General features: G+C 40.6%; 1 protein-coding gene across 1 annotated transcript; it reads right to left on the bottom strand.

Annotated features, from left to right (window-relative positions):
* Window positions 1–6,762: 6,762 nt before the first annotated feature.
* LOC131223928 (laccase-3-like) lies at window positions 6,763–10,646 on the bottom strand. The gene is made up of 6 exons (XM_058219518.1): window positions 10,545–10,646; window positions 10,278–10,429; window positions 9,602–9,846; window positions 8,739–8,867; window positions 7,437–8,399; window positions 6,763–7,114 (listed from the first exon to the last, which is right to left on the bottom strand). The coding sequence occupies exons 1-6, from the start codon at window positions 10,635–10,637 to the stop codon at window positions 6,984–6,986; spliced, it is 1,713 nt and encodes a 570-aa protein (XP_058075501.1). The 5' UTR covers window positions 10,638–10,646; the 3' UTR covers window positions 6,763–6,983.
* Between the last annotated feature and the right edge of the window lie 495 nt (window positions 10,647–11,141).

Here is an 11,141-nt window from a genome sequence, read left to right on the forward strand (position 1 = left end):
CTTTATGATTCTTTTGGTGATCCATACTGGTACTTCCATCACCTTTTTTTGGAATTACTTTGGTGATACTGATGTGACCAATGTTCCTTCTTAACAACCCGTATGAGGAGTTAAAGAAGAAAGGGTTGTTTGAGAAAGCCAATAAATCAATCGGAAATTTCCTACGGGTGGCCCAAACCTGGTTTGTTTGCTAAGTTCAAGTCACTAATTAATCTCAATCTTCTATGTTAGAACTTTTTCTCTCAAAGTTTTTCATTATTAGATAGGTCTCAAATGTTGGGGGATGTGTGGAAGCAATCTCGATTTATAATGGAACAATTAGATATCAATCAAACCAAGCACAAATGGAACATAATATTTTATGTAGAAAAATCCTCATAGGAAAAATGTAATTGGAAGTAATCTCAATTTATAATCAAACAATTAGCCACAGATTGACTTCCAAGTGATCGATCCACCTGCTAGTACAAATAAGTAGCTGAAAGTCAATATTCTATTATCTACATTTCCTATGTAATTGACATCCACATAGCCTATCAAATTGTCCCCTAATTTTTCAAGCATCTAGACGTAGTCTACCGTACCTCGAATATATGCCTTCCATTGTTGCTTGTTGCGGTTATCCATGTATTTGCTCATAACATCTACTACATGTGAAGTATCAGGTCTCGTAGAGACCATGGAATATATCAAATTGCTAACAACGTTTGAATAGGGTACATGAGACATCACTTGTTTTTTTATTTTTATTTTTATTTTTTTCATCTGTAGTAAGAAATTGTTCAGAAGAAAGCTTAAAGCGAGCAGTATGAGGTGTGCTAACTAGTTTCGTCTTGTTTATATCGAACTTTATCAATACCTTCTTAATGTATTCAACCTGTGATAACCATAGCCTACTCCTCTGTCGCTGAGAATCTTCTTTGCAGCCTCCATATCTTTCATTTTAAATGTCCCTTACAACCGAGTCTTCAATATAATGATCTCAGACATGCTATGGCTAGCAATAAGCATGTCATCTATGTATAATACTAGTACGATGAACTATCTATCTTCCAATGTCTTGTAATAGGCACAATGATCATACTCACTCATGGTAAATCGTTGACTCATCATGAAAGTATGAAAACTTTTGTGTCATTGCCTAGGCGACCTTTTTAGACTGTATAACGACCTCCTCAACCTGTAAACTTTATTCTCAACCCCTTTTACTTTGAACCCTTCCAGTTGCTTCATGTAAATTTGCTCATCCAACTTCCCCTGTAGGAAAGCAGTCTTTATATCTGTATGTTCCAATTCTAGGTTGTACTAAGCAACCAACGCCAATATAAATTTAATAGACATATGCTTAACTATAGGTGCGAAAATCTCGTTGAAGTCGATACCCTCTTGAGCATACCCTTTCGCGACCAATCTCGCTTTGTATCTATCCTACTTTTTCTTGTAAATCCATTTACAATCAATTGATTTTTGCCCCTTTGGAATTTCTAGCAGCTCTCGGGTACAATGGGCCAATTGGCTAGTTTAAGCATTTGCTGTCCTAAGCTTTTCGAATTCCTTTAGAGTCGACTCCTTCACTTTCAAAGCCTGCGTGTGCTTGTTACTATAGGACGAATGCTTGGCTATGGATTGGTGAAGAAAGCCTATCACTACGTTAAGGTGGCGGCCGCTGTGTCGACCTTGTGCTCGGCCTTCTCCTCTTCATACCTGCTTGCTTCCACAAGAGCCTAATAGAGTTCTATTTGGGACTCAATGAAAGCGAGAAGCTCTTGGAAGTTCGACCGATCCCATTCGGGATAAAGACGCACGACCTCCGAGAGATCGACTGCAGGATCGTTTCGCTAGGCTTCCAGTGATTGTAATATCGTTTTGTTGAAGAGATGTCGACGAGCCTAGTGCAATCGATCCTTCCACTTAATGTCATAACGGGTTAAGAGAGCTTTAGACTCAGCACGGATGGTTGCCTGCTCTCTTATTGGCCCAACACATTGCTGTAGTTCCAAGTTGGCCATGGAATAGGCGTCTCCAAGGTGCTACAGTTTGGTAACCTCCAGGATTTCTCGTAGAGGTTCATTAGTTTTTGTAGCTTCAACGACATCCCTAGTGAAGGGATAAATGTTGTGAAGGAGAGAAGAATGGGAAAAATATTGGATTCCTTCGTCGAGGATCTCCTTCAGAATCATCGAGGACTGTGAGTGAAATACTATGGAGGATATGGTGTTTAGAGTTTATCATTGAGTAGATGTCGGAGATGCAATGCAAATTTGGGAGAAGTGATCTTTTATAAGCATCTTCTAAGAGTAATTAATGCTTGTATTTGGCGAAGCACGATGATTGGGATGCCTAAGTCAAGTGGTACAACGTCGGGGTTCTGAGAGGTCGGGATGCGTATTTCAAAGAAATGAAAATTCCTCAGAAATCGGCGCTCAAATCCCTACCCACATCAGCCTAGTCAGCAAATGACTGCAAAAAAAAAAAAAAAAAAAAAAACTAAGTGTTGGGTGGAAGCTTTGAAGAAGAAGTCTTATTGATGAGGATTGTCAACAGTTCAGTTGACATCACTGCTTCATATTGTATCGGCTATAGAGGTAATCACCTAACCAGTCCTTTAGTCTAGTTCATTCGGTGAAAGGCTAGTGGAAAGTTCTAGTCGGCCGAGCATCCTGAATATTTTGAGCAACGACCGACTAAAGTGATAAGGCCATTACTCGGTATTTTGGAATGACGCTTTAATGAGGAATATGTCATTCTACACCCTAGGACAAAACAAATCTTGGCAAATTTCCAAACAACGTGAAAATCGATAAAAATAAATTTTATTCAAAAGTAAACTGGCAATCGATTGCATTACATGGGTGGGAAAAAGGAAGAAAAAAGCAAAAGCATGCAATAAAAGACGCCTGAGCAGCTTGGATGTTCATGCATATTTTGCCTTTATTTCCTCGAAATCCTCGAGGAGTTGCTATTTCTCGACCTCGATATGCTCATGCTGTAGTTTCCAATCAATCCCTTTTTCTATGAAGAGAGGTAGGAAATGCAGGAGTTGTTCGATGTGGTTGCCATGCGAGGAGACTCGACCTTTGACCTCCCTCTTCTCAGCCAAGCTTGCCTTTAACCAAGCATGGTAGTTGGCGACTTGCAAATGGATGAAGGAGAGGAAATCCTCTAGGATGGTAGGGTCCTTAGGAGTGTAGGAACACTCCTTTTCCTTGATGTCCTCTAGTAGTTCGGTGCACTGTGCTTACAACACACAGAGTAAGGTACAGATGAACTGGTGAATCTGGTTCCACCATAATCGGTTGTTCCATGCCAATTCGTAAGCTTCATTTATTAGTAGGGAATCTTCTCGGGCTACGACTTGCTGCCTCAGGTATTCGGCAAGACACTTGGACCCGAAGATAAGTTGGAAGTAACGATTTCCCAGGAAATACAAACGCTTCAGTACTTTCAGAAGCTCTTCCAACACAATATCTAATTTGGCAGCTTATGAGGCCTCCCCGACAAAAAAATCGGCATCGAAAAATAGTGAGGATTGGTTGAAGTCAATGAGACCCTAGTTAAGAATCTCCTTTAAATAACTCTTTGCGCCATTGAGGAAGGAAATGGAGCTTGGGTTGGAAGTCATGGTTGCAAAATCAGGGAGTTGGAAAGTTTACTTGGATTTTAGTGTGAGTTCAGAATGGGGTCCAAGGCGGTTTAAATAGGCGATGACAGAACCCACGTTCGATGCATTTATGGTGAGCAAAGACACTTCGTGTTCGAGGAAAGTAGGAACGTGCAACCATCATGGCTATTATTTCGGAGGATCATGCACGACCCCTCGAATTTCGAGCGCTATGCCATCAGTTGGTTATAAGGGAATAACAAAAGTGCTAAGGTGATCGATGATGAAAGAAGGCTCGATGATTGATTTTATTAATCAAATGTTATAGTACAAAGGACAAAAAGTTACAATTCAAAAGATGAAAATTGTTGAATCGCCGCTTCAAGTTTTTCTAGTTGATCTCTCGCCTTGTGTAAGATAATTTCGTGTTTGATGACCGCTCAATGAACTCGGTTGATAACCTCTGTTTGAGCTTTAACGGACGCGGTCAGATCCTTGACTATTTTCCTCTTTCGATCCCGTTCAACACTCCTATCTTCAAAATCTCTCTTCAGCATCATCAACTCTACCTCTAGAGTAATAATTCGTATGCTCATTTCCTCCAATTCAACATTTGATGTCTCCAGTTCTGTATGACAAGCTAATAGTTTATTGACAATATCATTGGCCATAACCACTTGGGATCCTGTTGTTACGTGCTCAGCCTCGAAATGTTTGATTATGGTATAGAGCTCGTGTTTTTCTTTAATGTATTCCAAGAAATCCCCCAGGGTCGGCAGTTTGACTGATGGACTCATCCGAACAAAAAAGGGCCTGATATTGATTGATTAGCTGGGTAAGCCTATCGATCATCTCGGCCGATACATCCCCCGACATCCCTGAATGCACAAGGGTTTGGAGCTCTTCCTTGAGACGCTGCAATTTGGTCGAAATAGTGGGGAACTGGGCCACGTTGACATCGTTGACGAGGGCTTGTCGGATGGAGGACATGATGTCTTTAACTAGAAGTGAACGTTCGGTCGTTGTAGCAAAGGCCGAGGCATCATCGGTGATCATCGGCGCTGATATTGGAATTGAGGTCGAGCAAGGTAGGGGGATATTGATTGTGGGGAGCTCCTTTGTTACCTGATCGAAGATGACCACCTCGTGTGCTACATATAGTTGAAGAGGCTCTTTAACTTTTGAGAGGAGAGATTCTACGGTCGAAGGAAGTTGCTGAATGGATGGAGGAATGGGTTGAGGGGACGATCCTCTTTTGGAGCTTTGAGGAGTGATGCTAAGGGGATGCTCATCTTCTTCTTCATCTTTTCAGTTGAGCCCCGACCAATATTTGGTTTTGAAGTATTTTTGAAATGATGACATGGCTTCGGCCGATGAAGTACCTGATTTCCATCGTCCTTTGGTTAAGGTCGGTAATGACCGATTTGTTATGATTGACTGAGGAGGAGGATCAGTGCACGTGAAGACTAAAGTAGGAGGTTGTGGGGCAGGGCCGAGAGGAGCTCCTAAGTCAACTATTGTCTTTGGGGTGACGAAGATGATCGAGTCAATGGAGATTTCAAAATGATAGGTACCTTCACCATAGGTTTTTGGCGCTTTGGTTGGGGAACTGTCTCGGTCGAGCTTGCGGAATGATGGCGGTAGCTGATTTAGTCTTCAGTTTATTTGGTTTTCGGCTAGGAGTTGTGGCCGATTGAGGTGTTGCTCTTTTCTTTCCTTGAAGCTCCATAAAAGAAGAGAGTTGAGCTATGATGACTTGAGGAGACTTATTAACCAGCTTTTTGTAGTGGCTTTCCCACCAATCGGTGAAGGTGTCCATTACCTAAGACTGATTTGGATAAATTGGAAGATTGAGAGTTAGGCTGGTCGACTAGAAAATAGAATTAAGAGAATGATAGAGATCAATTCGATTGACGATCGACTGAGTGAAGGGTGGTTGGTTGAATGATGTCTGAATGAATGGGAAAGAAATGCATTGGACAAGACCGAATTGACGGGCGAGTAGGTTTGGACAGTATTGCTTGATTTCAGCCTTGGCATTCTTACCAGTGTTTATTGTGCCACCATAAAGGAGATCCTTATAAATGAGGTAACTCTCCCAAGCAAGATGCTTTTGAGATACTTCTTAGCTGTCTTCATTCTCGTATTGGCCGGTGAACCAAGCGGTGCCAAATTCTCTATCATGAAAAGGGGTGAACGACCGACTTCGTCTATTTTTATTCAGAGAAAAGAAAATGAGTCTATATAGATGACTGTAAATCAATTACATTTCCTAGTGTAATTATTTACTTTTTGCTCGCTGTTTACATACCATAGTGTAATTTGTAGTGTTAATCAAGTTGCTGCTAATCTTACTTGTAATTTGGGTCTACGCTCATATGTTGGATTCAATTATCCATCCAGGAAGGTGTTTTGCAGCTGCTCTTCGCGGCCGACTGTAAGGTTTCCTTTCTTGTTTGTCTTTTATCTATGCTGAAAAGTCTTTTTGTATGGAAGACAGGTGCAACCCATCATCAGAGGACAAACCCTACCCTTTGAATATCGCTTGATCTTATTTACATACCAAACGAGTTGTTGTATAGGCGGTCGATCTCATTCGATCTCGGCCATATACTACGTATTTGCATATCTTGGCGCCTGGGGTCATAGTTGTTCGGTTTGAATTGAGCCGGAAATTCAACTGTGGCACGACTACACTTATCACGTGATCAATTTGGAAAAACAACCTATAATAGGATTGATTGGTCCATTGATGCCATTGACAGACCTGATTACTGACAGATTTAAGACATCAGACAAATACTTCCATAAAGCTGTCTAGTTGAAGAAATGGCTAGTCAAACTGCTGGCTGTGTTCTGTTTTGATGGGTTTTAGCTCCAGGTTTCACATACTAATTCAAGTACTAGCAAAATTATTACTAATTTGAGGAATTCTGTTGGATGGTTAGGATTGTCCATCAATTAATACGATTTCTGAGCTATGGATCTTCATGATATGCCCACGTAGTGAACAGTCCAGATCTCGCAATGTGTGATAGATTACAACTTTGAATCAACAATATTATTTTCTGTATTCATGTAAAGATTCATTACTCAAACTGCACTTTAATCCATGTCGTGATCCACAGTGACTACAAAAAAAGAAAAAAAAAAGAAGAAGAAAAAAAGGACTAAGAATTTACCCGTGGCTCTCAATATAGGAAAAATAGTAATAAATCACACACGGGATACAATGACAACAACAACACCACCAACAACAACTATAAGAAGAACAAATACATAAAAAGATAAAAAGGTAAAAAGTCGCAGGTGGGGCAAGGCATGCAAGCAGGCTGTGAAAATGCCGTGATGCAGAGCAGCCATATGCGGTTGTTATTGATCTCTAACACGGGGGCAGATCAGCTGGAGGAGGCTCCAAGGACTGCAACTTTCCGACTCCATTCTCAACAAGCAAAGCCATGGCCAAGCCCCATGTGATATGAACATCCAAGTGACAATGCATCAGCCAAACTCCTGTTTTCAATACAAATTTTTTTATTTTTATTTTTTGAATTAGAGATGATAAAATTTCATAATTACCAACCAACTTGTAGAGGAATCATTCCTTTTTTCTACATAGATAATACACCAAAACTCAAGTGTGTAAACCATCTCTATTGTCTGTTCCATTGTGGGATCCCCATATATCATCTAAAACATTTAATAGTAGTATTCTTGATTTAAACCAACAATAGAGATGATGGTTATTTATTTATTTAACACTTGAGTGTCAATGTATAGATCCTTGGTTCTGGCTAGAATAATAAAATAAAATGAAGCTGCATAATTATTTTACCTGGATTATCAGCAACAAATCGGATGACGGCCCATCCACTGACGGGAACTGCAACGGTGTTCCTAAGCGGTGGATCAATGAGGTTGAAGTTTTGGGTGTCTGTTCGTGGATTAAAATTCCCGAACCCTTGTGCGAGGATGTAGAAATCGTAACCATGGAGATGAATAGGGTGATTCTCCCCAGTAACTATATTAGTGTCCTGTAACACAATCTGGACTGTTGAACCGTACTTTACTTTGAAAACCTTAGTCCCTGGAATGGGTTGCCACAATGCCTGGCTCACGTTAGCAGCAGTATAATCAAATTGAACTGGTGGGAATGCTGGGAAATCAGTGGTGAAGATTCCTGGGATGCCAAACTGGTGGGCTTGCAACATGGAAAGGTTCCTTGGAAGCACGAAGGAGATGTTGTTCATACTGGCGGTGAAGCGGTTTCCATTTGGACCACCACAAGTACGGCCACGAGGGCAATTGAAGGTACCAAGGCCCACAGTAAAGAAGAGGTTGACATCAACGTTGTTGGGGACAGGTGCAGGTGATGGGCTTCGTATACCAGCTGCGAATGCAGTGGCAGGGCCACTATCGTTGTAGGCTGGTAGAGATGGGAAGATAGGTTTGGAGGTTTTGGTAGTGGAAGATCCTTTAGAAGGACAAGGGGCAGATTTGTACTCGAGGATAGCAGTGGTTGTGGTGTTATCAAAAGCGGCATTTTGAGTAGTGACGTAGGCACGTGCAGCGATGTAATAGCGACCAGGTGGTTGGTTAGCTATAAGAAGGACATCAGTGGTCTGACCAGGAGCGATCATTAGTATAGATGTTGTGAATGGTTTAGTATAAGATGCGTCTGCAGCTACAACTATCAATTCATGTCCAGCAATTGCAAAGTAAAGCTCCTGGTTCAGTGCAGCATTAATAATTCGGAGGAGGTTCGTCTGGCCTGAGGCTACCGGAACTATCACAGTACCTGCATTTTTAATTTTTAATTTTTATTATAAGTACCATGTTAGCGCTCAAATTCGCCGTCTATACCATTCAGAAATGGGTTGGATCCCATGTGTGTGTGTGTGTTTTTTTCTCTTAAAAACTCAGGTGCCTCATACCAATAAAAACATTAATTTATAGGGTCGACTGTGGAGGAGAAAAAAGAAGAAAAAAGAAGAAGAAGAAGAAGAAGAAGAAGAGTGGTCCTAGTTGGCATAACATGTGTGCCACGTGTAAAGTGGGTGATACTTCTGACCAAACAAAGGTGGGCCAACCATGTCAAGTCAATCACATGCAGAAAAGAACATGATGTTATACGGACCTTTGCTGGAGCACTTGTAGAGATCGCCAGGTTGACCGTTGATTGTGTAAGCATTGGATACATTGGGAGCTGCTCCTGTTCTTGCTGCCCGATTCACTACGTCTATTGGATTTGCATCCCACCATTCTCCTGTTCATCATCATCATCATCATCATCTTTCTCCTCTCTCCATTTAAATTATTCACTTTAATTATAAAAATAATAAACATGATGTGAAGATGAGTCCGCATTAGTCCCACTCAAATTTCAGAAATTGGCCATGAATAAACAAAACAAACAATGCTTCACATATTGCTAAAAGTCACAAGAAATTAATTAAATGATATATATATATAAAGGAAGGGGTTGGTTGCAACAAATAGCGGGAAATTTCATGCTATTTATTACAACCGAATGCAGCCTAACTTTTGGCCTGAAAAATTATATACAAATAGACACTCACACATACATTTTTATTTATTTATAAGTTTTGAGCAAGAGCTTCTTCCAACAACCTCCTGTGAATTTTTTTTTTTTTTTTTTTTTTAAATTTCCCAAAAAGAGCTCTCATCAACAAGAAGAAGATTTGTCCCCACGAGTAAAACCAACAAATTGATGGCTATTATACCTGTGCAGTTCATATGGCTAAAGGGAAATTTTTTCTTGTTGAAGAGTCTGCTGACCAAGTTTTCTGAAGGTAAACCAGCCGCACTTGACCTTGTGTCCTATACTGTTAAAAAAGTGGGCCCCATCCCATGATACTAATGTAAAAAAGAAAGAAAGAGAGAAGCCAATGTCATTGTTGTTTTTCAGCATCTTCTTAGACTAATAGTAACACTAGTAATATCTGAAAAGAGATGAATTAAGTTAAGATGGAAAAATACCGAGGATAACGGTTGCTTCACGCTTGGGCTTGTTGAATGGATAGTGTTTGTTCAACTCAGGATAAATGATTAAGGCTCCATAAACAGTGGCCCGCAACCATGAACTATGAGCATGCCACCACAATGTCCCTTCCTGCCCTTTAATCGTAAATCTGTATGTGTATCTTCCTCCTGGTTTTATCGGACACTGGGTCACAAACTCCGGCCCATCTGCCCATCCTGTTCTCAACTGCCGTATTCCATGCCTATATATATATATATAAAAGAAATAAGAATTATCTCCAAATTGGAAGTGGTAATTCGAAAACAACGGTCCATGTTCAGCCATGGGTTGTGATCCTCCAATCTGGGAGATTTTGTGTGGGCATATCCCCATCTTGGTGAATAGAGGAATCATGGGCTCAACATGTATTCCTGCATTCAGAAAAACTGTATTCTTCATGTGTAACCCATCAAACCTTCTGAAAACCATAAGCATGCACTCATTATCCATATAGTCATAGTCTATGCACCTGTACTCCTGCCTATGTTAGGGGAAAATAATTAAAAGAAAGAAAGATACATGTACCCCTTGATTGACACATGCATGTACGTATCATTTGTATTTATGTGTGTGTGTATATATGTTACTCCAATTAGCTAGTTTTATATAAATGGAGGTATGCAGGCATTTTACCAATGCAAGGTGACATTGTATCTGGCTCTATTCACAACTTTGATGACTAGAGAGTCTCCATTCCTCACTTCCAAAGTGGGGCCAGGGTATTGGCCATTCACGGTTATTATGTTGTGGGTTTTGCACAGCCTCTTCACTGGTTTTGCTTGAACCTGTTCCCGTTTCATTATAAAAACAACACTAAAAATGAGAATGAGACGAGGACAAAGCACAACAACAATGACAAGTTACAAAGAATAAGAAGAAGAGAGAGAGAGTGGCAGGTACCACGAAGTTATGGTAGTGAACTTCAGCGGTACCCAGCTGTGCTGCGATTGCAAAGAGAAGGGAAAGAGCTACAAGGGTGTAACAAGCTCCCATTTTTAGCTGAGCTCTTTTTGAAAGACAAGGGTTAGTGATTATATGTATATATAGAGACATACAGAGAGAATGGTCTTGTGGGTTGGCAGATTAGGTTCCGACCCTTTTTATTTGATTAGAGAAGGTCATAGTTTCTAAAGCCTACACAAGAGTTCAACTCTAGAGGAGTTGGTGCACCCACTGGCCTCTTCATATCTTAGCATTTCATCAATGCTTGTTTAACAAGTCTTCCTTTGGCATCAACTTCCAAAATGTTATTCACGATAATAACACACACACACACTCACACCAAAATAGTTAGGTGATCCATTCATCAGGTGAGCCAAACGGCCAGGAACATTAGGCAGTAAGATCTCCGGATCAGATAATGGTCAGTGCTGTGGGCCCAGCATGGTGTATTTGTTTTATCCATACCATCCCTAGAGTCAATAAATAAATAAGGAAGATCTAAATCTCAGGTGGACCACACCACAGGAAACAGTGGTGATTGAATACCCACCATTA

The sequence above is a fragment of the Magnolia sinica genome, chromosome 13 (assembly GCF_029962835.1).
Source record: "Magnolia sinica isolate HGM2019 chromosome 13, MsV1, whole genome shotgun sequence".
NCBI lineage: Eukaryota > Viridiplantae > Streptophyta > Magnoliopsida > Magnoliales > Magnoliaceae > Magnolia > Magnolia sinica.